We start from the raw sequence: 26,817 nt of genomic DNA, 5'->3' as shown, positions 1-26,817 counted from the left end.
CAAAAGTCAGATTTTTTTCAGTGATCCCAGTTTCTCCTGCTGCACTTAATGTAATTTTACAGTTTGCACATTCATTACATAAACAGACCTTACATGCCCCAGGCCAGCTCACACCCTACATGCTACTACTTCCATTTACTCCACTTAAGTCCTTTATAAATAAATGTTTATCCTTAATCTGAAGTCCATTTCAGGTCCATTTTTAGAGTATGGAAACATTTTATTTAGAGACAAAAAGGTAAGCAATAAGTTAAAGAAGTTAAAGAGTAACATTATTGGCTGTGTACATTGATGTACCGTTATTTAGAAATATGATGACACTCATTTGCAAGATAATGGTGAACATTGTTTTCACCTACTGGAGGATGGCAATTAAGACATCACATTCTGAAAAAAATCAGAGGTGTGACAGCTATCATACAACACCTACCAACTAGGGAGGGTGAAGGTTAACACGTGCTCATTCTGCATCACGTGGCAGTGTAACACGCTTGGAGGAAAGTGCTGTCTACCCTCTTCCGCATACATGAGTTCACGGATGCACATGGTTGGTTAGTGTTGCTGTGATTGACAAAGGAGGGATAGTACGCCTTCCCTTCCACCCAGTCAGCACAGACATTTGGACTCCTGGTTATGGTTCACTGTGGCATTACTGGGATTTGAATTGGGATTCAATCTCTGGATAGGGTGAATGCTTTATATGTGTTTTAGTAAGAAATAACACACAATAGACTGTGCTGTTACACGAATGTAATGTACTCTGTCGGGGTGTTTGGCGATTATGTGGCACAACTTCAAGTCCTTCTGACCAGAACAGATTCAAATAAACTGTCATATAAAAGGAAAATATTACCCCTAGCAAGTTCAAAACAAATAAAAATCACCAGCAAAATAAAAAAAAATAATCATAAATTTAGTGTGACATGTATAGTGTATATATAACTCAAATATAGAAAATTCATATTCAAATACTTGTCAGCATCCAAGCGCCATAGAAGCATAAATAACTACTAGGATTTATGTGTTCGGATCTATTTCTATAAAATGACAAAGTTGTCAACAAAATTGCATCGGCCACATTAATTTGTAACCTAGACATCACATTAATATGCTGCACAGTGTTTAGAGTGGGAAAAGGAGGTGTGGTGCAGACTCAAAATCCGCTACAAAAGAGAGCTACAAAATCTGGTCAAATATTTATCTCCCAACATCAGACGCACTGTTTAGAGCCAAGATCTAATGATGTTATTAATCATGAATCAGTCTGCTATGAAGAAACGCATCACTCTAAAACTTCTGTTTCCCTTCATTTTTTTCCCCTCTTATTGACAGTTGAACTGGGGATTATAAAAGCCTTTTCCATGTGTGGTAAACTTTATACCCAATGATTATTAACATAAAAACAGTTATACATTCTGCTTTTGTGTCCTGTAGAGATGTGTTAAGAGGGAAGCGAGTCCACTGGATTACTGTATACGCACAGTCACAGACGCACTCACACAAACAACACCTGGGTGCTAGACGTAAAACTGAGCTTTGGGCCACCTTTACTCTGCATGTGCGAGACTGAGAATGTGGCTGAGAGACAAGAACATCAGTCGCTGGATGAGACATGCTACATATTGTCTCAATTTCACTATAGATGATGATGATGTTAGTCCGAGGCTCTTGGGACTCTACTCTCTTTACAGTTTCCTCTGTATGTGCCAATTTAAAACATTTGTGCACTACAATATGGTGTAGTGCACCTTGACTGTGCACTACAATATGGTTTTATATTTTATATAATGTTAGGCATAATGTTTCCACCTCCATGTTTGACGGTGAGGATGGTGTTCCAGGGGTCATAGGCAGCATTCCTCCTCCTCCAAACACGGCGAGTTGAGTTGAGTTTTAAACAGTTTTATAACCTGTAACCAACATGGGTTAGATGCAGGGAGATGATATTGATAATGAGTCTTTATTGGTCACGTATACATTACAGCACAGTGAAAACATGCCAGGAACTTGGGGTCAGAGCACAGGGTCAGCCATACTCAAGCCGGGGCCTTGACCTTCCGATCAGTAACCCAGAGCAGTAACCCCAATCAGTAACCCAGAGCCTGGCAGTTCTGGGGCTTGAACCTTGACCTTCTGATCAGTAATCCAGAGCCTGGCAGTGCTGGGGCTTGAACCCCTGACCTTCTGATCTGTAACCCAGAGCCTGGCAGTGCTGGGACTTGAACCCCTAACCCCTAAGCCAACACTGCCACCAAAACTCATTACAAACAGTAACCTGAGCTTGGGATTGAACCAGGGCCCTGGAGCTAGGAAGAAGCAATGGTACCCACTGCACCATGGTGCTGCACCATGGTGCTGCCTGAAACTGAATTTTTTTGAAAAGAAAGAAAGAAAACCAGTATACCATTAGTTTATATTAAAATGTGTGTAACATTGTTGCTTGTCTCCTTCATAGGGCTTTTGTAGACACTATAAAAAGAAACCAATTGGGCCAATATTTTAAATTCTGCACATCACGACCGAAGACCAACGTTTACTAAAATATGTGCCCACTGTTCCAACACTCGTTTAAATGCCATCAAAAGGAGGATGGCATAGGCTTGCTCGAAACTCCTTGGACGGCATCAAATAAGGTGGTAACTCCTAAATGAAAAATGCTATTGGACAGTCAAAATATCCTTATTTCCTCAATCTCATTTTGAAAAATGTTTCCCCAGATTCATTTTTTATTGCATGTTGATTGATGATGCAAGCAGAACATAGCACTTTTTCATTTAATCATATCTTTAATCATTAGAGGATCTTCATTGTACAGTCTGATCTGGAGAACACATGCTATCTCACAGTCTGTTATAGAATTTGGCCAAGATTTGATCTTACACATACAGTGTAACAAGTAATAAACTTAAATGAATGCTGACATCTCAATGTGTACAAGAGGCTTAATTTAACAAACTTTAACACAATGTGAAAGCACCTGCACCTGCTGTTGCTGCATGGCCTATTGATTACAATCGAATATTGTGTCTGCTTACAAATGTTAGCAATATACAGTTTATCATATATGGATCAAAACTGATTTATTTAGTGTTACTAATTAAGTTTAAGTTTATCATGTACATCGATCCACATTGGAAGATGTACACTATGTGTGTACACCTATTAGCAAACTGTGTATAGCACTGTGAAAGCAGTTATATGCATGGCTGTAGGGTTAAGCTCAATCTTTTGAAAATTGAGTGACTGATTTGACCACTGCACTTGAATTCCTGATAACACTGATGTTTAATGCATTTACATTTGGCAGAAAACAGTTCAAGAACAGAGCTGGGCCCGAACACTGGGATTTGAACCTACAGCCATCCTCTCACTAGCTCACAGAATATTTTTTATAAGGGGCTGTGTTAAGATTGCCCACAACTAATCCAGCAACCAAGCAGCAATTACTGTGTAATTGTGAATACATAAATGGCCAAACTATGGTGTCTCAGGCTATCATTTGACACCCCCCCCCCCCCCCCCCCCCCCGCCTTATACACACACACACACACGCACACGCACACAATTGCTTTCCGCTATTGCTTTTATTAACGAGTCTCTTGAAATATCAAGTAATAGATCTAAAAGACCTGATCTTTGGATCATTATAGCAACTTAGATCCTTTTAACAGCATCATTCGATTCAATCATATGAGAAAACATCGATCAGTCTTCCTTTTTACAGAACAAACGAGAGAGAGAGAGAGAGAGAGAGAGAGAGAGAGAGAGAGAGAGAGAGAGAGCTGCAATTGTGATTTATGAGGGAGAGGTTCAGCCGAGGCTTTTCTACATCACAGTGAAAACTGGCACTCTTGCAATCTTTTGTGTGTTTTGTGATCGGTTGGAGCTCCCCATTGGGCACGAAGCGTAGTAAATACACGGACAAAAAAGAGGGCGCATGAATTAGTTATGAGGGCACTTCATCCCGCATCTTCCCTTCCTTTGATAGAGAGAGAGAGAGAGAGAGAGAGAGAGAGAGAGCGAGCATGACAGAGAGCCAGGTGACAAGATGAAGTCTTGATCTTGCTGTATAATTTACCCACATCGACCTTGAAACATTCTGCAACTCTCTCTCTCTATCTATCTATCTATCTATCTATCTATCTATCTATCTCTCATATTCTTTCTTTCTCATTCTGTTCTCCTCACTCTGTTCTTCTCAGTTCGTCTCCTCCCAAATTTACCCATGGAGAAAGAAATCGAGAGCAGCTGGATTTGTATCCGGAAATCTCCAGAACTCACTTTTGTAACAAATTACGTACACCTTCCCATCAGAAAGCAAGCAGGGCAACAGGGCATCATAATGATCCCTATGAATACATAAAATTTATTCCTTATGTAATCTCTTGAAGCTTATGGGCTGTACAGCAGTGAAAATCAATGTTCTGACTGGAGAGGGAAATGATTGATGATTTTAATATAACTGTCTGGTCAAACATGCATTTTATTGTAAGAAAGCTTTCTGTACCTGACACATGTTGTTGTTTCCTCTTACAACCCTTTCTTTCAACCCTTGTTCACCTCTATTCTATGGTGTTTCTTTCCCCAGTCAATATAATTTCCTATGAAGAGCAGCAGAGGTTTGTGTCAACTCTTGTGACAGGATGTTCTTGTTCACGCTGCCATGCATGCATATTAGGGATGTAACAGAATATGAATATCCGGGATGAACAGTATGTGTTCTAAACAGATATAAATACAGATATGAATAGGCAGTGCACTGTTCTCTTTTTTTTCAGTTTTTTTTGTTGGTTTTTTTTAACAAAGCTTGCCAGAAAAGGTCACAGAGCATCTGGTTGAGACTAGAAGTGTGCACATGAGATTCGGCAGGATGCAACAAATTTGTCATATAAGTGTAAAGTTTTTACTTTCAGGAGAGTGGTTGGTTATGAAGCTTGTGGGCAAAGAAAGACCATGTACATTAGCATGAAATGTATTTACAATCAGTCTGTACAGGAGTTGTTTTTTGTGATTGTTGCAGCTAAAATGCTTGATTATGCTGCAGATTTTTCAAAAATTTGCAATGCAGAGTTTTTTAGTGTTTTTTTTTGTGGAAAATAGTTTTGCACGGACTTTCGCAATAATTTTTGTTGGTAAACGGGACCTTTTAGCTGTACTCATGTTCGACACACTTGAATTGAAGAGGACTTTGGCTGAATGCGTGTTGTGATGACATCGTGTGATGCGTCTAGACCCAAATCTGTGGAAAATCTGTGGTAATTTTGAAAAATTGCAAGCTCCTCTGAATATTGCGAATTTTGCTTGATTTCTGCGATCCTGAAGGCACTGTACAATATTCATTCATTCATTCCACTACTAGTTGGTTTCTATTTTCTGAAATCCAACTAAATTTGTTAGAAAATATTACGAGTAGGTATAAACAAAAATAATAACTGAACCAGCAGGATTTTTAAAAAAAAACAGTCCCATGCGCATCTCTAGGTAAAACTAATTATGAACTAGACTGATGTAACTGAGGTTGAGGAACTGTCAGTGCTAGAATATACAGACCAAGCTGACATACCCATTGTGGTTTAGGCGACACCCACTTCGGGTTCAAATACAGAATATGAAAATATCTGGATACAGATATGGATATTTGGCGCACTAAACATTAACAGATCATGGAATTGTTTTCATCCTAATGCCTATCCTTATACTCTTGCAAGAACCACATGGCAATTCCTCTAAATGCTGTGCCTCTATGAGCTTAATTTTTTTTTATTTTTCCAAATAACCAGACATTTTAACCACACATTGTCTAAGCTGATGTTCCAGACTGCTGGATAGCTGAGACAATAGATTTGCAGCAGCATAAACAGGAGAGAAACTGCAGGGGTGTTATGTAACAAATTCAGTATCAAATAAATAGCGTGTGAGGAAACGAGCAGAATCTGTTGTGCCTTTTCCTGACCTGGTTTTAGTATGTATCCCACCTCCTTAAACCTCCAAAATGTCACCTCTGAGCCCTTCATTCATGTAAGCAGTGTGCCGCCATCTGTGAACGAGCTGGCAAGATCTGTTCTCGTTCCTCCGGGTATAGTGCTATAACGTGACAGAGTAAACTCCAGATCACATACAGTTTGCAGTGTGAGGATGTGACTGAAGCCCAGTTGGCAGCAGATCTGTATTTGGCTGCGCTGTGCACGATGCAAGATCCACGAAGATATGGTTTGTCAAGGTTAGTGTAGAAGAACTCGAGAGTCCTGCACAGAGCCCTGGACCACTGAAAACTTTCGGGGTGACTTGGAACCGACTGTGCCCTCCTTGCCCGACATTTTTATTTCTGATTCTTGAAATATAGTGGTGCTTGAAAGTTTTCTACATTTCTGCGTAAATATGACCTAAAACATAATAAGATTTTCACACAAAACCTAAAAGTAGATAAAGAGAATCCAATTAAACAAATGAGGCAAAAATATTATACTTGGTCATTTATTTATTGCAGAAAATGATCAAATATTATATATCTGTGTTTGGAAAAAGTATGTGAACCTTTGCTTTCAGTATCTGGTGTGATTATTTTCTCATTTCTAAGTCACTTTGGATAAAAGCGCCTGCTAAATGAATAAATGTAAATGTAAATGATCCCATTGTGCAGCATTGTGCAGCAATAACTGCACTAAATGTTTCCAGTTACTTTTGATTAGTCGAGCACTTCAGTCCGGATTTCACATACTTTTGGCACTCACAGATATGTAATATTGGATCATTTTCCTCAATAAATAAGTGACGAAGTATAATATTTTTGTCTCATTTGTTTAACTGGGTTCTCTTGGTCTACTTTTTTGATGAAAAAATCTGATGATGTTTTGGGTCATATTAATTGAGATATATAGAAAATTTTAAAGTTTTCACAAACTTTCAAGCACCACTATGTGATGGTTTTTATTTTAATTTTTTTATTTTACTGGAGACGAAGTCCACACATGATTTATGCCTTGTTTGTCAGATTTCTGTTTCTCAGGCATTTCCATGGACAAATCCATGTTTTAAACACCTTGCTAATCCATTTTCACCAAGATTGTTGCCAAGATAGCCGCTGAGTGGACGGGCTTTACAATAATAACTTTACTAACAGTGCAATCTTGGATCAGATTGAGCTGTAAAATCCCATTGTATGATCAGATATCAAATTTCACACCCCCTATTGTTTTGCTCCATCCACGTCAGTGAAGACGCACTCATTTCTGACCACAAAAATAGCAACACAGTGAAAAGCATTGGCTTATGTCCAACCAAATTAGTAATAGAGCAGTGTTATATTTACATTTTTACATTGACGGCATTTGGCAGACGCCCTCATTCAGATCGAATTCCGTTTATCACAAGTTTATTTATATCACTGAGTTACACTCATGTCTACACAAATAGAGGATTTTTAGGCAATGTTTACAAGAACATATTGGCATTTGCCAAAAGAACAAACAAACAGAAATGCTATTTTTTCAAGTGAACAGGAATTCTATAACCAGAAAACTCATGCTAATATGAAGAACACATTTCAGACCATGTTCGATTGACTTACGGGCTCTGGAGTGTCTGTTATCTTCTTTATATTTTCTGGCCTCAAGAGCCAGGATCTTGAAGGATGTGATCTGACTGGTTGTCCACCAATAAACACATTTCCCTGCACAGATTTCCATGAGGGAACCAAGTGGACTTTTTTGGAGCAAGAAACTATAACTAGATTCATGCCTTCTGCATTTAAAAGCTGTTCCAGAGTTTTGCCTGAACCAGATAGTGGTGAATAAGACATACCTGTGTATTTGCCATCATACTTTGTGGTGGAAAGCATCAGTGGTTGATTCTCGAGTTCACAATGTTGTAGGGATAATCCCCTTAGACCTTAGTCATCTTTATTGTTTATCAAACTCCTACGTTTCTTACTATTTCATTGCGCAACTTTCCATGTGCTATGACTGTGAGTGAGCTTCGTCCCAGATCACGCTCCGTCTAAACTTTCTTAAAGTGTATGATTTTATACGAAGACTATGTGGTGGTTAATGAACTTTTATCGGCCAAAAAGAGGAGAAAATGATATTCAGATTACTTGTGACTCAGCCATCATTATCCTCACATCAATGATTAGCTCTCTCTCCTCGTGGGAGAGGATTTCACCACTGTACGTTTTACAGTCTTTCTTTCATGTTCTTCTGCTTTTATTTTCTCCCTCTATCTCTTTCTCTTGTGGCTATCCTTCTCATGGTCCTTCTCCTTCTCTGTCTGAAGTCAATGCCCTTGCAGCACTTCTCCCACCATTTCTTCCCCCCCCTAGAGGGAGTCATCCATGTCTATGAAGCAGCTTAACTTTGGGACTAATGAAATTGCCTGTCTGTTTCTGTTAATGGTCCTCCTTAAAATGTGCCAGATAACAGACAGGATAGCAATAGTAGGAAAGGACTAAAAAAAGGGTATGCTTATTGATGTTGGGTTTAGAGGATGGTTTTTAGTTATCATGGTTTTAGTTTAGTTTAGTTGAGTTATCAGAGCAGCCCTGAGACAGTATGCGTCCTTCTCGTTGCCTTAGAGAATTTACTGTAATATGTGTGTGTTTAAGAGTTTTTTTTTTTTTTTTTACATGACTGCATGGCATAATTCCAGAAGGCCAACTAGATTCCGGTTTGAAGCCTGGTCCCATTGGAGGGCCCTAAATATTTCATCGTTCTATTCCAGCCACAGCTAATTACCCAGTACAGTGTCAGGCCCTACAGTACAGAGCAGTCAGGAGAGGAGAGGGAGAAATAAAAAAGTGTAGTTTGAGAATCGTACATGTGTGAACCTGAAGCATTATAATACTGAAAACGGTGCAATCTCTGTGTAATTCCAGCATTGTGATCTCAGGTACATCACCGTCTGTAAAAATGATGCAACATTGCCATTCTTTCAGCAATGTTGCATCATTTATGTTTGTGGTCATATCAGATCAGTTTAGACGTACATTATCATCAGTGCTATAGCCAGTAATCACAGTAATCGTGGGAATTGGGGCCAGAGGTCAGAACTAGCAGTTAAGATTCTCAAAGTGGGGTCCGATTTTCTTAACAATCCTAACGTAATTTTGTTACAGCGATGGAGATCTCATTCCACTAATAAAATCTAAGTTAAAATACCTATGAATAACATAAAATGGAATCTCATCATCGTTTTAATATAAATGGGATCATTTCAATAGAAATAGACAAAAAATTATTGTACATTTTGAAATAACATGCCTGCATTTTTTTTGTTTGTAAAATGAATAAATTATCATTATTATTTTTCAATAGTTAAAGCATTTCAGACTGTAAAAAGTTTGCAAACCCCCTGGCATAGACTATAGAGGCCTGTTCCAAGCGTGAGGTTACAGTCTCTCAGCTTTATTCTTATCAGGTTCTTTCCACCTCATTTTTTATCCTGTCCTTTCCTCTGTACTCATTTACTCTTCAACCCATTGTCATTTTCTGTTCTCTTTCTCTCTCTCTTTCCTTGTCTCTTGCTCTCTCAGGAGCTTGGGTGACCTAATTCTCATCAGAAGGCTTGCACATACTTGCAGAGTGCCACATGCTCACTGTACACTTCCCAAGCTTCACAGCATTGCCCTTCAACCACTTTGTTCACAAAGAATCTACTACTTTAATACTGTTTAATACTGATGCTGTTATCTCTTTGGAGAGCTTGGAGGTGATCCTTTTATGATTTGCGTTGTAATTTAGTACGTAGGCCCAAGGGAGTCGAATGAAGAACGGGGTTAAGACTTAATGAATTGTGTAGTGCGGTGGAGACCCTGTGCTGAAGTGGCAGTATATTTAATTGCACCTGAGGTTACAGGTACAGTTTAGCACCGCATGTACTTTGCCTCAACTGGACAACAACCCCACGATTCACCACACTGTGACAAAGGATTCTGCATGCTGGATAGTCTGTTTGACATCCAGGATATTCGTGATCATGTGAAACATGGTCCTGAATGAACTAGGATATTTTTGGTGAAGCCTATATTTTTCATAAAGCTGTTTCCTTTTATTTGCAATTAAAGCTTCAATGCCATGTCTTTGTTTATTGAGATTTGCATCTAAAAATAGAGGCCTTTGCTATTACGGTTTGATTGCTCAGGTTAATGTGTGATGCTTCACACGGATGGATTAGAAACAGGGAAAGCGCGTGTAACAAAAGAGTGCTGCAGAAATGAACAATGGTGGAAAAGATCAAAGCAGCCTTATGCAAAAGTGAAAATAAGCAAATTTCTGTTCTGTGTCAGTGATCAGTGATGCTTGATTTAAATATTAAACTAAAAGAATAAATTTAGAGTGAAAAGCAGCTCAATAAGGAATGAGGTTGTTTTTTTTTAAACAGAATTTTGAGTAGTCCTTGAGTTTGTATATACAGGATATACATATACCATATATATGGTGTGTGTGCGTGTGCGTGCTTGTGTTTGTGTGTGTTTGCATGTGTTGAAAGAAATGCCTCTTGTCTTGCCTTTTGCCTTGTGAGATCTGATGGGTATTCATGATTTAATGATCTTTGTTGACACACGTTTATGCCAAAAACGAAGAATCGCAGTCATCACTGCAGTCACCACATACCACATTGTGTGTGTGTGTGTGTGTGTGTGTATGTATTTATAGCTAAATTTGTGCCTGTTTCCTTTCAAATTTATGACCCTGAACCATTATATTTTGACGAATCTGTTTAATTATTCCCCATGACAAGTACGACATGCTTTTTCGCCCGTCTGTCACTCCTAATTTATCGACTGCCAAGCGGATTTTTCAACCTTCTTCTGATGTGACTGCAGGAGTGTAACATTACAAAGAGCTTCCCCAAAGGTGATATGCAAATGGCTAATCAGCGTCATAAACTATGTTACCACCATTATGAATATATTAATCAAAAATTAGAATGGCTGATGTGAAGATATCAAATCCAACACTGTATTTATCAGTCAAAGGAATTTTGAAATTAGATCATTTACATAATTTTTCTTCTTACCTCAAACATAATTGATTAATCAAGAACAAGAGTGTCAGTAGGGATTTTCCACAGTAGACAAGCTTACGCTGCTCTTCAAATGATCCCCACGTTCCCCTACTTTACGACACTGTTGGTCAAGACCAAAGTTTGCTTCTTTCTTTGCACACTGGAACTACAAGATGAAAGTAGCTAATGGAAGTCTAAACGATTTCATTTTTGGCCAAGCAATTTCTTTAAGGTCTTTTAATATTAATGATGAAGGATGTGGGTATGGGTTAATGAAGTAAAAGTCACCTAAGGATGAAGCATGACACCTACCTTTCTTCATTTAATCCAGACTATTAATCCACTTATCTGTACACAGATGATGTGTGGGAGCAGTTTTAATTTCAGCCCACACCCTCTAAATACTGACACGCAAAGCGCCAAACATTAGACTTTCATATCATCAGTTTCAGGGCAGGAAAATTGTCTTTATTGTTTAACCTTTTGATATTTTGTTCAAAACATTCACAAAACCCCTATGAGTTCAACCATGACTTCCTGGTTCACAGGGGTATGAATGTGAGGTAGCACATAGGCCTAATTCCCTTAGTCATTCATAACAATGGGTAAGACCAAGGAATACAGCTGCGATGTGCAGCAAAATGTTGTTGAGCTTCACACAATGTGAAGTGGCTATAAGAAAATAGCACAAGCATTGAAAATGCCCATTTCCACCATCAGGGCAATAATTAAGAAGTTCCAGTCAACTGGAAATGTTATGAATCAACATGGAGAGGATGCGTGTCTATATCGTCTCAACACACTGTGAAGAGGATGGTTCGAGTGGCCAAAATATCTCCAAGGATCACAGCTGGAGAATTGCAGAGGTCAGTTGTGTCTTGGGGTCAGAAAGTCTCCAAAACTACAATCCGAAGTCACCTACATCACCACAAGTTGTTTGGAAGGGTTTCAAAGCCTCTACTCTCATCCAGAAACAAACTCAAGCGGCTTCAGTGAAGGGCACTGTAAATGCCGCAACTGAAGGAAGATTGTAATTGATTATATATTAACAATATTTCAGTAATTATCTAAAAACGTTCGGTCACGATTTGCATTGTTAAAAAAAATCCTGTTACTCTTGATTGTGCACACTAAAACAGCCCATGTTGCCCAAACCTGTGGAGCTGCTGTGTTTCAACTGTTCATTCATCTACTTCTTATGCATCAGTGATGCTGTATCAGTCTGTCTGTCTATCTGTCTGTCTGTGCCAGATTCTCTCTCTCTCTCTCTCTCTCTCTCTCTCTCTCTCTCTCTCTCTCTCTCTCTCTCTCTCTCTCTCTCTCTCTCTCAACAAGAACCCTGCCATTAAACCCTGCCATTATGCCCCCAGAAACACTGCAAGAAAACCTAGAGGTGTAAATGGCAGCACTGCTGTCAGCTGTGGCTCTGACAGTTCCTCAATCTCAGCTACATTACTCCAGTTTATTAGTCAAAATGTGCAGAGGACACAGGTTTTTTTTTTCCTTTTCCCTCTCTCTCTCTCCAAAATCCTGCTCGCACAGTTTATATTATTGCATCTACTGTCAGCATTTTCTAGCAAATTTAGTTGGTTCTATTTCCCAAAATATAACCAATTTAGCAGGCTCACTGAAACCACAATGGCCATGCACTTACCAGTCCCTCCAGGATTTTGGGATTTTACGCTAGCAGAAATGGATACAAAGTCAAGGAAACTCTGCAATATTTGCAGGCGCTTTTCCGCAGATTTTCTGTAGATTTGGGCCAAGACATGTCATGCGACCTCATCACAACACGCATTCAGTCAAAGGCTTCTTCGATTCACGTGCGTCAAACATGAGTACAGCTAAAAGGTCTCATTTACCAACAAACATCACTGTTGAAAGACCATGCCAAATAATTTTGTGCAATCGCAGTTTCGACAATTCAAGTAGTTTTCTGCAAAAAAGCACAAAAATCTCTGCAAATTGCATCACAAGTTTTGAAAAAAGCCGCAGCAAAATCAAGCATTTTTCACCACAACAATCACACAAAAACTCAGCAAAATCCTATATGGACTGAGTTAAGGATGAATTAATTAATGAAAAGCTGCAAATACCTTACACAGTGACACAGAGTCCCGTGGGATCCAAGTCCAGATTCACACTTCTAGGTTCAAGCAGATGCGCTGAGCTTCTGGCAAGCTTTCTAAAAAAAATTTTTTAAAAAATAATGGTGTGCCTCCTATTTGTATTTGTTTAGAACACATTAACTGTTCATTCCAAATAAGATTTGTTTTTTAGGTACATCCCTAATCAGTGGCAATTGTACATCATATTCCTATAATAATCATATGATCATTCATAATTATTGGCACCATCATTATAAAGTACACATCAACTCATCATTGTGATTATTATATGCCATATCATGTTCACACCAATTCAGTTAAGGCGCATTAATCCCAAGAAAATTCAAACAACTGGTCTTGAGGGTGGTTTTGCCTTTAATGCTTGGCTCAAACGATGCTGTATTCACAGTCTCTTCAGGGGTTCTGAGCTTCCTAAAAGAATTCTCTCTGATGGAGAAATGCATTGTGGTAGGGTTGTAGATATAATCTTTAAGTGCTTTGTTTAGCAATGAGACAGAACCTATTTCATTCACGTGTAAACTCAAAGCATTATGTGTAAATCAGACAATCATGTGGCAGTATCACAATGTCTAAAATCATGAAGATACAGACTTTAGAGGCATTAGGCAAACATACAGGACAGAATCTCAGGGTGTGTTGATGCAACATATTTACAGCACCACCCTGGTTGCATAGTGTTTATGGACAGCTGTTGTCCCTCTCACTGTCGATTGATTTCTGCTCCCTGTTCTCCTCAGGTAGCAAACAGCTTTATCTCTAGTACTCACACACTAAAAGCTACATGTATAAACTCCTGTACCACACTGTCTCTCTGAGAGATGGAACTAAATCTCTTCCTGTCGAGAATGGAAAAAAGGTAATGATGTGGATTTCCTATATGGCTTCGGCAGCCATGAGACCCCGGAGACCTCATTTAGACCCAGAGATAAACGGCAGCCGGGACACTGGAGGTCGGGTGAAAAGCAGCAGGCCTGCTGTAGGATGGTTTCATAATAAGCTGCAGTGCTCCTCAGCTGCCATTTACAACTGTTATTAGGGACTAGAGACAGGTTCTGTCGTGCCAACATATCTCCTGAATAGGGGTAAAGGGAAAAGGCCTCATTAGAGCACACTGAACTGGGCAGTAGGGCACGGGATTTGTGTGACACTCGGCTCTAGCTGTAGGATGTATAATAAAGAGCTTCTTATTGCACTGATGGAGGTGTTATTCACAGCTCTTGTGCGCTATAAGAGCCAAGTACAAGTTCAGTGGTACTGTGATTCATCTGCGAGACTTCATTTGCACTTCCTTTTCTGCAGCATTTTAAAATATGCTCCTAATTTCTCAGCCATAACACTAGGGTGCTTGCCTTTCTGAATTTGCATCACTGGACTCAGCAACATTGGCTTATTAAAAAGGGATGTGTCTATTGTTTTCTGGTCTGAGAATAGCCTGCTGTCAGAGCGGTGATGAGAGATGCAGTGGTTAGAATCGGGTGAATCATTCATAAATGTGGTGAGAAGAAGAAAAGCAAAAAGGAAACGGAAGTGAAGTATTTAGAAATAACTTTTTTTTTTTTTTTTTTGTGTGTGTGTGTGTGTGTGTTCGCACTAGTGATTTATTTTTAGATAACACCAGGTTTGTTTTTTAACCACCTACATGCCTTTAGAGTTCCAAACTCTAAGGCCTAATCCAGTAATTACATAGACATCAATGCTATATGATTACACTAACATTACAGTATCTGATGAGTGAGGAGTGAACATGTGGTGCTATCCAAAGTTCCTTGTATTTTTAGAGGTAAAGCGAGTACACTCAGGGCATTAGACTGTACCATTCCTTGTATCTGGGCACACAATATTTATAACTTTTTAGTATATTCTTTTACCTAGAAAAGTGTATGTCGTGTACCTTTTTAAAAGCGTTACTGTAAAAGACAAATTGAGTCATTTATGTACCCATTTATCATTGAAATCATTTCCAAAGTTTACACTCTATCCATGTTTCCAGGTGAATGATACATAAAAGTACAGCAGATGTACCACCCCAGCAACAAGGAAAGCTACAGTTTAGTGCTATCTCACCTGGTCTTTTTCCAATCTTTCCAACTGCCTGGTTTCGTTGAGCCTGTGCTCACAGTAGCCTCAGATTCCTGTTGTTGGCTGACAGGAGTGGAACCTGATTTGGTTGTAGCCATCTACCTGAATGTTTGACATGTTGTACATTCTGAGATGCTTTTCTGCTCACCACACTTGTAAAGATATACAGTAGTCTTCCTTTAAGCTCAAACCAGTCTGGCTATTCTCCTCTGACCTCTCATCGTTTCCGCCCACAGAACTAATGCACCATTCTGTGTAAACTCTGGAGACTTTTGAGCCTGAAAATAACCAGAGTTCTGCCGTTTCTGAAATACTCAAACCACCTCATCTGGCACCAACAGCAATGCCATGGTCAAAGTCTCGGAGATCACATGTTTTCCACATTCTGATGTTTGACGTGAACATTAACCTTGACCTGTATCTGCATGATTTTGATGCATTGCTCTGCTGCCACATGATTGGCTAATTGGATATTTGCATGAATGACCAGGAGTATTAGTGCTCCTATTAAAGTGGTTGATCTATGCACTTTAAAGTATCTTGTCTGCATGGTTAGGTGATGTGTATCTTATTTTACACTGGAATTTTCAATATTTCTTATTCATCAGCCAGAAGTTGCTAAGATCAGCCCTAAAACTCATTCTGCTGTTGTCTTGCTCTTTTCCATCATTCCAGCCCATTCCGCCACTCAGCATGTGACATCATGCATAAAAGCTCACAATGACAACATGCCTTGAACATCATGTATGACCTTCATAAAAGGAGAAAAATACACATGCATGTCTTAGTCATCAGCTAGCAAAGCTCTATTGAGGGGGATGGGATTGATTTTACATTCACATTTACATTTATTCATTTAGCAGACGCTTTTACTCAAAGTGACTTACAAATGAGGAAATACAAGCAAAGTGATATATCAAGCGGAGAACAATACAAGTAGTGCTACCTTACGAGATTTATAATCGAGTTCTAGAGAGGCAGAGTGTGCAGAGTAGAGATGTAGGAGCCAGTGCAAGTGCAGAATGTTTTTTTTAAATAATTTTTATTTTTTAATATATATATATATATATATATATATATGTTTGGGGGGGGGGGGGGGGGGGGTGTCTTTCTGCGCAGCTAAAGGTTTGGAAGCCTGTGTGGCTTGATAAGCTAAGCAGATAATTAGGAGTTAGTCAAAATGTTGTAAAGATAACCTATCTGCTGTGCTCACTCTGGCATGAAGAGTAAGAGCATTCTCTTTTTATGGATCATTATCCTGTTGAAAGGTCCACTTTTGTTTCACCGTCAACTTTCAGACAGATGGCCTCACATTATCTTCAAGCACTCTTCATAGTTGAATCAATGAATGCAAACTGTCCAGTCTCTCAGGCAGTGAAGCAACCCCAAACTACGACATTTCCACCACTGTGCTTCATACTTTGTATGAGGTGCTTCTTCTGAAAAGCTGCCTTTGGTCTGCGCCAAACATGTCTGCTGTTACAGTAGCCAAAAAACCCTATCTTTGATTGGTCTGTCCAGAGCACATTATTCCAAAAGGCCTGGTCTTTTGCCTATATGCTTGTTGGCAAACTGTAGTCTTGCTCTAATGTTCTTTTAAGACAGCAAAGGCTTTTTCCTGGCACGCCTTCCATACAGGTCAAATTTGTGCAATCTCTTTCTGATTGTAGACGCATACACTTTCACACCAGTTGACAACAGTTACAAAACTTACTGATTACATTTTGGGATCCTTGGACACTTCTTTTTGCATCAGACAGTCTGCTCTTGGGCTGAATTGACGGCCAGTCCTGGACTAATTGGCAGTCATTTGAAATCTGCGCCACTTGTAGATGATTTTCCATGAATGGAATGATTTCCTTGACAGTGGAATGATGCATTTCAAATAATTTGGAGATCTTTTTATATCACTTGCCAGACTCCTAGGCATCCACAACCTTTTTTTCTGAAGGCCTTACAGAATTCTTTCGAGCTTGCATGATGCCACCATACACCTCAATAACAAAGGGAACACCAGACAGTAGATTTGAGAGTGGTATAAATAAGACAGGTTCCACTTGCCTTGCACAGCTTAAGCAAGTTATAATCACTGGCACCCAATCTTTAACATCTGATTCTAATTTTATGTATTTGAAGATGTGATAAATATAGGGGTGTACGTACTTTTGACATTTCACTCCTCTGTATTTTGTTCCTTTAAATTGTGAAAAATCACTGTTTTGCCATTTGATAGAGTGTAACAACTTTATTAATAGGCACTGTTTCAAAGAGGATCAAATGTTTGCTTGTCCAAATATGCCAAAAAAGCCAACAATTTCCATGGGGTGTACTTATTTTTTCACATGGCTGTAAGTGTTAAGCATGAATACAATCCGGAAGTACTACATCCGCCATGTTGGCATTGTCAACTTCAAAAGAACTGACGTGACATTTTTGATTCTGAAAGCTCTTCCGCGCCAGTCCTATTGCCTTATGGGGTAGCGCAGTATCCACAATGTCCAGTAGCTCCATACTGCAGCAGGAGGTCATCCGGGTATTTCTCGCCTGCTGTTTTATGAATACTGAGCATTCACACATACTACTCCTTTGGCGTACTGTTTTTCGCCTACTGTATAGTAGTGTAGAAGGGATAGTCGGACACAGCCAAAGTCTTCGGGAAGGCAGATCTCCAGGAACAGGGTTGGCGACCACTGGTTTAGAGTAACATGGTACCCTAAATCATTTTATACTAGATTGCTAAGTGGATGAGTTGCAGCAGCTACAAAATATATTTTATTCTTTGTGTGATAAAACTGCAATAAAATGAAATATATGAAATATTTTCCCCAACGTGTGCACCATGAATAGTAACTTTTTATGCATCCCATATTTAATGGTGTCTTTTACATTTACAAAAAATTTTTTTATTTTTTTTTAAATTGTGGTGTGGCAAATGATCCATGTTTAATAGTAGTTGGTGTGTTTGATAAGACCACAGATCAATTTTTCACATTTATGAACAATAAACTAGAAATTGAATAGGAAAAAAAAAGAAAGAAAAAGAACTGACTGCAAAAAAACTGGTCCTTAGTCTCAGGGAGATTATGTTAAATTACAGTGTATGTACCAAATCTCCCTGGCTTTTCTCAGGTCTTTTTTTAGTCCCTACCAAGGGGGGAAAAGAATCGGGATAAGTCTGTTTTCGTTTTTCATCAGTTTTCAGTGCATCTAGGCCAGGCAGCTGGCATATCTCTCTTCCAACTGTGCCTTAAACCTCCAAATGCACAAATGAGCTCAGCAGAGTAATGATTATTAGGATACATCACTCTGTGGGATGTTCTGTGGTAATTTAGCACCAGATTAAGTAGAGGAAAAAAGACAACAGGAGGAGGGACAGTACCATTACTCCACTTGTAACCTCTGTACTGTTGCATCCTTCCTCATGAATTCATTGTTTTCCCTCTTTGTGTGTGTGTGTGTGTGTGTGTGTGTGTGTGTGTGTGTGTGTGTGTGTGTGTGTTTGTGTCTAGCATGTGCTTTGGGTTCAAACAGCGTGGCTCCTTGAAACTGTCCTGTGGGATTCAGTGTGGTGTTTAATGTATGTGTCTCTGGAGACGAAGATTCATAGCTTTAATAAGAACAGCCTCTGAGAGGGAAGAGAAGCTAGAGCACTATGTGCCAGAGCTATGAAGGTTGGAAAAGGGAGAAGATTGTCTTTAATGATGGAAGGGGGCATAGTCCTTTCTTAGACCCTTTGTTCCAATCTCATCCTTGCCTCCATCTCCTTTTTTTTTTTTTTAAAGTGTGTCTCTGGTGGACATGCCATCTGTTGCTGCCACCATTACATGCTAATATTACTGTGATATATGAGTGCATGCACATTTCTGGTGTGTGTGTATGTGTACTGTAAAGAGAGAAATATGGTAGAGATGATGCATCATGTGAAAAGTAGAGCAGCCGCAATCAATGTGTGTGTGCCCAATCAAACTTAAATGCATTTATGATGGAACAGATTTAAGACATTGTGTGCATGTCATGTCCTGTGTCTCTGTGACCTATTAATGAGGGCTGTTTTTATTTTTTTATTTTTTTTTTTATACATGGTGGCATTCACATGGGCTTGGTTGGGTTCAACCAGCATATATAATGTAGTGTCACTACATGCATCTCTGACAACACTTAGCCGAGAGAAGAGTGATAAATGTCAGTGTGCAGAAGAACTGGGTCAAAGATTGGTGAAAGGTTTTCAAAACAGCAATATTCCTAAAATATGCCGCAGAGATGATTTTGATTGTTATTCAATTCTCATCAAACTTGTGATGTTAGAATTATAAAGTGGACTGTGATTGTTATTCTCTGGAGAACCTGGAGGAAACCAACATGGACACAGGGAGAACATGCACAGAAAGAACACACAGATACACTGCATTACGTGGACGTCTTAGCAAATTAAAAATACTTTGGAATATAGACAAATTCATCTAATATTCTCTTTATTAGATAGTTTTGAAACATATATAAGATTATGAAGTCTATTTCTAGATTTTTTTTACTCATTTCAAGCTTGAAATTATAAAAGAAATGAATAAATACAGTGCTGTGCAAACGTTTTAGGCACCCTATTGTTTTTAGTACAAACTTTGTTATGGAGTTTTTATTTTATGGCTTCTACATTATTGAGTCAATACAAAAACATTTTATATTCACAAACATTAGTATTCTAGCACAAAATTAAATGTTATAGAAAAATGTTTGTATGTCAGTAAAGAAAGCAGCATATTAACTGGTAAGAGACACTTTTCAGACAAAAAACACAATGAAGGCTACTGGATTTTGCTGCAAAAATAAGAAGCAAGTACAACAGTTAAAGTCTCCAAAAGAACCGTGTCTGGTTCAGCAACATGCTCAGTAAAATTTACAGCTCATTTCCTTGTAAAACTACACTAATTCTACCTGAGACTACTATTTTTCTTTCTTTCTTTCTTTCTTTCTTTTTTGTCACACCAAATATTGACTTTGTTTAATTTATTACTGTTTATTGCTCTTTACAGTATTGTTTTGTTGTTGTTGTTGTTGTTGTTGTTTTTATTTTTTTAAATTTAGAAACATTTAATTTCATTATTTTGAAGGCATCTTTGCTCTACAGCATTTTGCATGTGCCTAAAACTTTTGGACAGTACTGTATTTCTAGAAATAGGTTTACTGATCTTATATTGTAATTAATAATATTATATTATATTATATTATATTTTATATATATATATATATATATATATATATATATATATATATATATATTATAGATCATTATATTATAGATTATATAACATTATAATATTATAATATAATATTACATTATAGATTATATAATCATCCCAGAATGAGGAATATTAGTTAACCTTTCCTTCATTCAACATATTATTTTATGCAGTGTAATAAACTAGCTCAGGATCCTGGAGCTGTGAGTTGTACCCACTGTGTCAGCATAATTAATTACATTCAATTCATTATTATTATTAGTAGTACATACTGTATAATCTCTTCTGATATGTATTTTGTTTACCTTGTGAACACCTTTATGCAACAACTAATTAAAAAATAAACATGGAATAATATTGTTATTTTGCATATTAATAATTTTCTGTTAAATTAAGTGTTATATATATATATATATATATATATATATTTTCTTTTTAAAAGACACTTCTTGTGTTTGACCCACTGGTGCATAGGTTCTAAACTGGGGTGTACTTGTCACTAATGTAGCCCTCAAGGGTATGTCTTTTGAAACTTTGGTTAATGAAACAACATTAAAGAATTTAATTGTACATATGATTTTTGTTGTATCTTGAATGATTAATTTACATTTCTGTATCTACACGGTATGTTAGCATCATGAACCTATGTAGATAATTATTATACTACTACTACTTCATCATCAATCATCATCATCATCGATTACCCAATGCAAAAACAATAAAATGTTAATCACTGATAAACAGTCCTACCCTATTTAAAACACCAGAGGGAAGCTGTACATCCCGCTATCCATGAAGAGATGCTTCAGCTCCGATGTGCACATAATTTAGCTTGCTGATTTGGCAAAAGATATTTTTTGAACAGCTGAACTGTCCTAAAGACAAAATCTGCCAGTTTCTATCTTTAGGGCAGTTCAGCTGTTCAGGAAACATCTTTTGCCAAATCGGCAAGCTAGATCATGCAGGCATCGGGCTTTAAGGATCTCTCCGTAGACACACAGCTGGGTAAGTGTCCCTTTGAGTAAGATGTACTCCGTTACCATCAGACTGAAAATACACCGTTGATTACCATGTCTGCACCATAGAGCAGGGCAAACAGACTGTATTATACTCAGTGTCCATTTTGCCTGAACATTTTATTGGCTTTTGTCAGGTCACCATGCCCAAAGTCATAAAATATGATTATGTTATATGCAGTAATGCTGGTTCCATTCAGCCCTTGCCTATGTCAGATTGTTCCCATGTCTCCACTTACCCAAAATATGTGTGTGTGTGGGATTAAGGATTAGGGGCTAGAGCTGGATTACTAGAGTTCACAACTGTCCGCTCCTCTCAGAGGACGATGCAGATTTTATTAGTGGCCTTGCTCTTGGTCACATAATGGCATCCTCTGATTTTGCACGATTTGTGTGACTGAAGCATCTTCTTATTGATGTTGTAGTCATGTGATATATTGGGCAAATTCTGATACACCAAGTGGAGGTGATAATAAACATTAGGCAATGGTGAATCAAATTAGCTTCCCAACATCGTCAGGGATCAATATGCTATACAGTATACTGTATGGATGCGTTGAGATGTGGACTGTAGGTTGAATACAGTGCTGCCTGCTTGTGACTTTGGATGGGTGGGCTGCAATCTAATATACATCAACAGCTCCACAATGAAACTATTAGCGCTGAGCAATGCATTATACTGTATGTCTCACCAATGGCATGATAAGAATGATGTGGTGCTGTTGCACATGGTTTCACAAAAGTCCAAAATAATCCGCCTTAAGACCTTTTGTTACTAGCAAATCTGATGTGGAAACCTTATATTGATATAGATTTATCGTTGAAAGACATGGGGGATTAGCACTGCTAGCACACTTATAAGAACCTCCCCTGGTTGAAAATAAGATTTACTGAAATGACATATTTTGTTTCCTCTTTTTGCATGGCATAGGTAGATGCTGTCATGCCATTTGGGTGCCTTGCCCTACGAGATGGGAGGACGTACCACAGCCTTTCAGACATCACCGATAAATATGAGATTGGGCAGGTCCTAAAGGCGTGAGTGTCAAATCATCAATAACTATGAATGGCAACATCACCCTTACAGTCTAATGACCTCATTACAGTGAAGGATCTTCATTACTATGCCTTAATTGGCATTGCCACTTTCTCTGATAGATATGAATGATAAATTTAGATAAACTGATGCAACATAATGTACAGTGGATAGCAAATGAATACACCTCCTTTAACTATTTTCACATTTAGTTGATCTATAAGCTGGAATTAAAATATAATACATCTATTTTTTTCTTGCTAATCTACCCACAACACTTTTCACTTAATGCCAAAGTGAAAAGCTAACAAGAAAAAAAAATCTAACATTATTTAAAAATAAACAACTACAATATCATCGTTTGATAAGTATATACTCCCTTTACAATAACATCCCTTAAACAACCTCAAGAATAACCTGAATAATAAAAGGTCATGCCATCACTTAATTTTCCAACCCCTTTGTGGAATCACACCAATTAACTTTGTAGCTTGAATTAAACAGCTGTTTTAAGTCTGGATTTCTTTAAAGGGGGACATAGGATTCGGGGCTCAAGTCCCACCTCAGCCCTGTACGCTCAGAGTTTGCATGTTCTCCCCGTGCTCCGGGAAGTTCCTCCTGGTACTCCGGTTTCCTCCCCCAGTCCAAAGACTTGCGTTGTAGGTTGATTGACGTCTCTAAATTGCCAGTAGTGTGTGAATGTGTGTGCAGTTGTGCCCTGTGATGGGTTTTCACCCCGTCCAAGGTGTCTCTTGCCTTGTGCTGAGTTCCCTGGGATAGGCTCCAGGCTCCCCAACGACCCTGTGTACAAGAAGTGGTACAGAAAATGGATGGATGGATGGATTTCTTTAAAATTGTTTTGTGACAATGTCCATTGTTAAATGCGCTATCATAAATGCGCTATCAAGTCCAAAGATTACGTTTGGCGAAATCCAAACATGGCATCACCAAAACAACACCATCCCGACTTTGAAGCATTAGTTGGAAGCATAATATTGTAGGGGTTGGCAGAGACTGGGGAACTTGACAAAAACTGAAGGGAGGATGGATGGAGCCAAGTACAAGGAGATTCGAGGGAATAACCTGATAAAATCGGCAAAATGTCTGAAAATGGGTTGGAAATTTATATCCCAACAGAACAACAACCCCAAGCATATAGCCAAAGCTGGCTAGGAACAAGATGGATGTTTTAGAGTGGCCTAAATCCTAGGTTGCTGTCCATCAGTGAACACCAACTAACCTGTACCAGCTTGAATAGTTCTGCAAAGAGTAGGGGAAGATCTCCAAATCCAACTTTATGGTGAGCTGTATTTGCTGCTGAAGGTGCCTCCACCAAGTATTGACTTTGGTGGGGAAGAAATGAGAAAGAATTTCAGTTCTAACAATCATATGCTCGCTTCTTTTCAAATGAAAAGAAATTCACTGCATTCATGTGGTATGCAGTGGAAAGTTTACAGAGCCTAACACAAGAATGTAAACGTTCTGAAAGGTGGTGTATTCATTTTCTATCCACTGTATATCATGTATATGAGCACCTTGCAACAGATGGAATTTATAGCGACATAAACACATGCTACTATTTTGTTTGCAGGAAGGAGTTTTGCGAGCTGTGCCTGGTAAAGGAACGGCAGACAGACAAGGTCTATGTGTGCAAGAAATTCCTCAAGAAAGATGGCAAAAAAGTGCGGAAGGCTGCCAAGAATGAGATCATGATCCTGAAAATGTACGGGTTAATTCAAAATGTCAGCAGCAAGTTATGGGTCTGGGTCTGAGAGAAACAGGAAGAGACAGATAGGGAAAGAGACAGTAAAAGGGTGAGACATAGACTGACAGATGGAGGAAGAAAAACAAAGGAGCGGATTTCTAGAGAGTGAGACAGACAGAGATGGCGAGAAAAGAGAAAGATCGAGAATAGGAGATGTATGGAGAAATAGCTAAAAAAGAAATGGAGAGAATCAGCTCATCTAAACAATAAAAGGCAGCAGCGAGAAGGAGAAAGAAAGAAAGAAAGATGTGGGAATCGAGAGAAAGAAACAGGCCACTTCCTCCGTTCCAAGCCCAGCAGGTTGCTAAATTTAAAGCAACTCTTCTTACTAGTTGGAAAATAGAACAACTATTTACTGTGACCTTTTCTTCTCAGGGTCAACCACCCAAACATTCTGAAGCTGATAGATGCGTTTGAGACCAGAAAAGAGTTTTACATCATCCAAGAGCTGTGAGTCTGACATCTGTGTAGCAGTGATCACATATATCATGCACAACCTGAGATTAATTTCTCATTAGTTTAGTATTGAACAGACTTGTCTCCTGCTAGCATTTGCATAAGGATTACACTGTACACTTTAAACAACATATGTGTGCTAAGTCGAATGATCTCATCAATCAGATTCAAGCAACATATCTGTCTTATTGATGGATTAGTAACAGTTTCATTAGGTATAGTTAAAATATGACAGAGGGATGCAGATGGTCCTAATCTAATGCTATAAACATTAATCCCTGATAGAGTAAATATCTGTCCACTGACGAAATTAAGGTACAGTACATCATGTCTTACTAAGTGTGCGTATGTCTCAGGGCCACAGGTGGGGATGTGTTTGATTGGATCCTGGATCAAGGGAACTACACAGAGAGAGATGCTGCTAACGTAATCCGGCAGGTCCTAGAGGCAGTGGCTTACCTCCACTCCCTCAACATAGTTCACAGGAACTTAAAGGTGGGTTTGAGATACATTTGCATATCACCTTCTGTTCTTACTACCATTTACTACCAGTTTCACAATATTATATAATCTTGCACGGCTTTAATGAGCGCTCGATGACTTTATCATTAGTTTAAAATGATGCTGTCGTAAACCTGCAGCTATGGGAGGATGTGATTCATTAGTTTTGAAGAGGAGCTTTTGTGGGCTGTGCTTTGTGTGTATGTAAGGAGAGAGAGAGAGAGAGAGAGAGAGAGAGAGAGAGAGAGAGATTAACCCAATCACTGCAGGGTATCAGAAACAGTAATCAGAGATATTACCCAAGCTCGTAGCCCTGTTTGACTCATAAAACTGTACAGCCATGATATAACAGATGGCCCCTTATTGTTAATGTTAATGTGCAAAATGTAACTGACTGAAATAAATAGTATTATGGCCCATAATGACTCTCATTTATCCCTCAGTATTCAGTCACGTCTCCTCTCTGCTGAAGAGCTCAATATGTGTTTCTAGTGCCCTCTAGTGCACCAACACAGCTCCTGTAACATCTGCTTTTAATTTGCATACTTACTGAATGTCTATTTTTTTAAAAAATCCCTGATTGGAGTATGGTTTAGGAATTCTTTGTACTTTCAATCTAAGAGTTTATCAAGCAGAAGAAAAGAATTCACTGCTTGAGACTGGCTCCCAATACACACCTTCTGCAATTGTGGTAATGGATGTTATCATTTCTTTTATTAATCTTCAGCCATTTTCCTTGTGTCCTTATGTTTTATGTGTTTTTCAGCTGGAGAATTTGATGTACTACACAGAGAATAACCACAACAAAGTAGTCCTTCGTGATTTCTATCTCTCCCGGTTTGAGAATGGCTCCATCACCGAACCCTGTGGAACGCCAGAGTATCTGGGTACCTACATAAACCAGCAGATGTGCGCTGGATGATACTGGGTGCCTGAGTATGTTCTCTGTTTATCTTCATGGCTGTGTTTTTCTTTCCTTCCAGCCCCGGAGGTGGTGGCTCGACATCGGTATGGAAGGCCAGTGGATTGCTGGGCCATTGGGGTCATTATGTACATGTTGTAAGCTTGCATTATACACAGTAGACAGAATTTTATGTCATTATAAGCCTTGCTTTTTTATGAGTTGAATGCAGTCCCAAGTATTACAGAGTAATTGGCAAGTTATTTTTGATACATATTATTATATAGATTTGAATACACATTTATTATCCTTTATAATCGTAACACGATTATTCATCATCCTCATTTTCAGGCTGTCGGGAAATCCTCCCTTCTACGATGAGACAGAAGAGGAGAACACAGACATGCACAATCGTATTATCTTCTGCCGGATTGTTGCTGGAGACTATGAGTTTGACACTCCGTACTGGGATGACATATCACCTGCAGGTGCGCAATAAGAGACCTTTATGTTCACCTGCTCCAATATGAAAAAAATTGAGATAATTTCACTTTTCCTGCTTTTACAGCTAAAGAGTTGGTGTGTAGGCTGATGGAAGTTGACCAGATGCTACGAATTACAGCACAAGATGCCCTGTGGCACGAGTGGTAATCTGCATATAGAGTACTCATACTAACATATGGTTAATTTATTCGC

At 38.7% G+C, this 26,817-nt stretch overlaps 1 protein-coding gene across 1 annotated transcript in view; it reads left to right on the top strand.

The window, feature by feature from the left end:
* Positions 1-26,817, top strand: part of camkvl (CaM kinase-like vesicle-associated, like) — a 38,762-nt gene that overhangs the window by 5,644 nt on the left and 6,301 nt on the right. Inside the window, exons 2-9 of the mRNA XM_017486379.3 lie at positions 22,394-22,500; positions 24,090-24,221; positions 24,639-24,713; positions 25,076-25,214; positions 25,987-26,107; positions 26,204-26,279; positions 26,473-26,609; positions 26,690-26,768. Of these exons, the coding sequence (XP_017341868.1) occupies positions 22,406-22,500; positions 24,090-24,221; positions 24,639-24,713; positions 25,076-25,214; positions 25,987-26,107; positions 26,204-26,279; positions 26,473-26,609; positions 26,690-26,768 (854 nt within the window). The 5' untranslated portion in view covers positions 22,394-22,405. The remainder of the gene's footprint in view (positions 1-22,393; positions 22,501-24,089; positions 24,222-24,638; positions 24,714-25,075; positions 25,215-25,986; positions 26,108-26,203; positions 26,280-26,472; positions 26,610-26,689; positions 26,769-26,817) is intronic.

Source organism: Ictalurus punctatus, chromosome 15 (genome assembly GCF_001660625.3).
Source record: "Ictalurus punctatus breed USDA103 chromosome 15, Coco_2.0, whole genome shotgun sequence".
In the NCBI taxonomy this organism is placed as follows: domain Eukaryota; kingdom Metazoa; phylum Chordata; class Actinopteri; order Siluriformes; family Ictaluridae; genus Ictalurus; species Ictalurus punctatus.
Note: the sequence above shows the minus strand (reverse complement) of the source record. Positions and strands in the feature narration are given on the sequence as shown.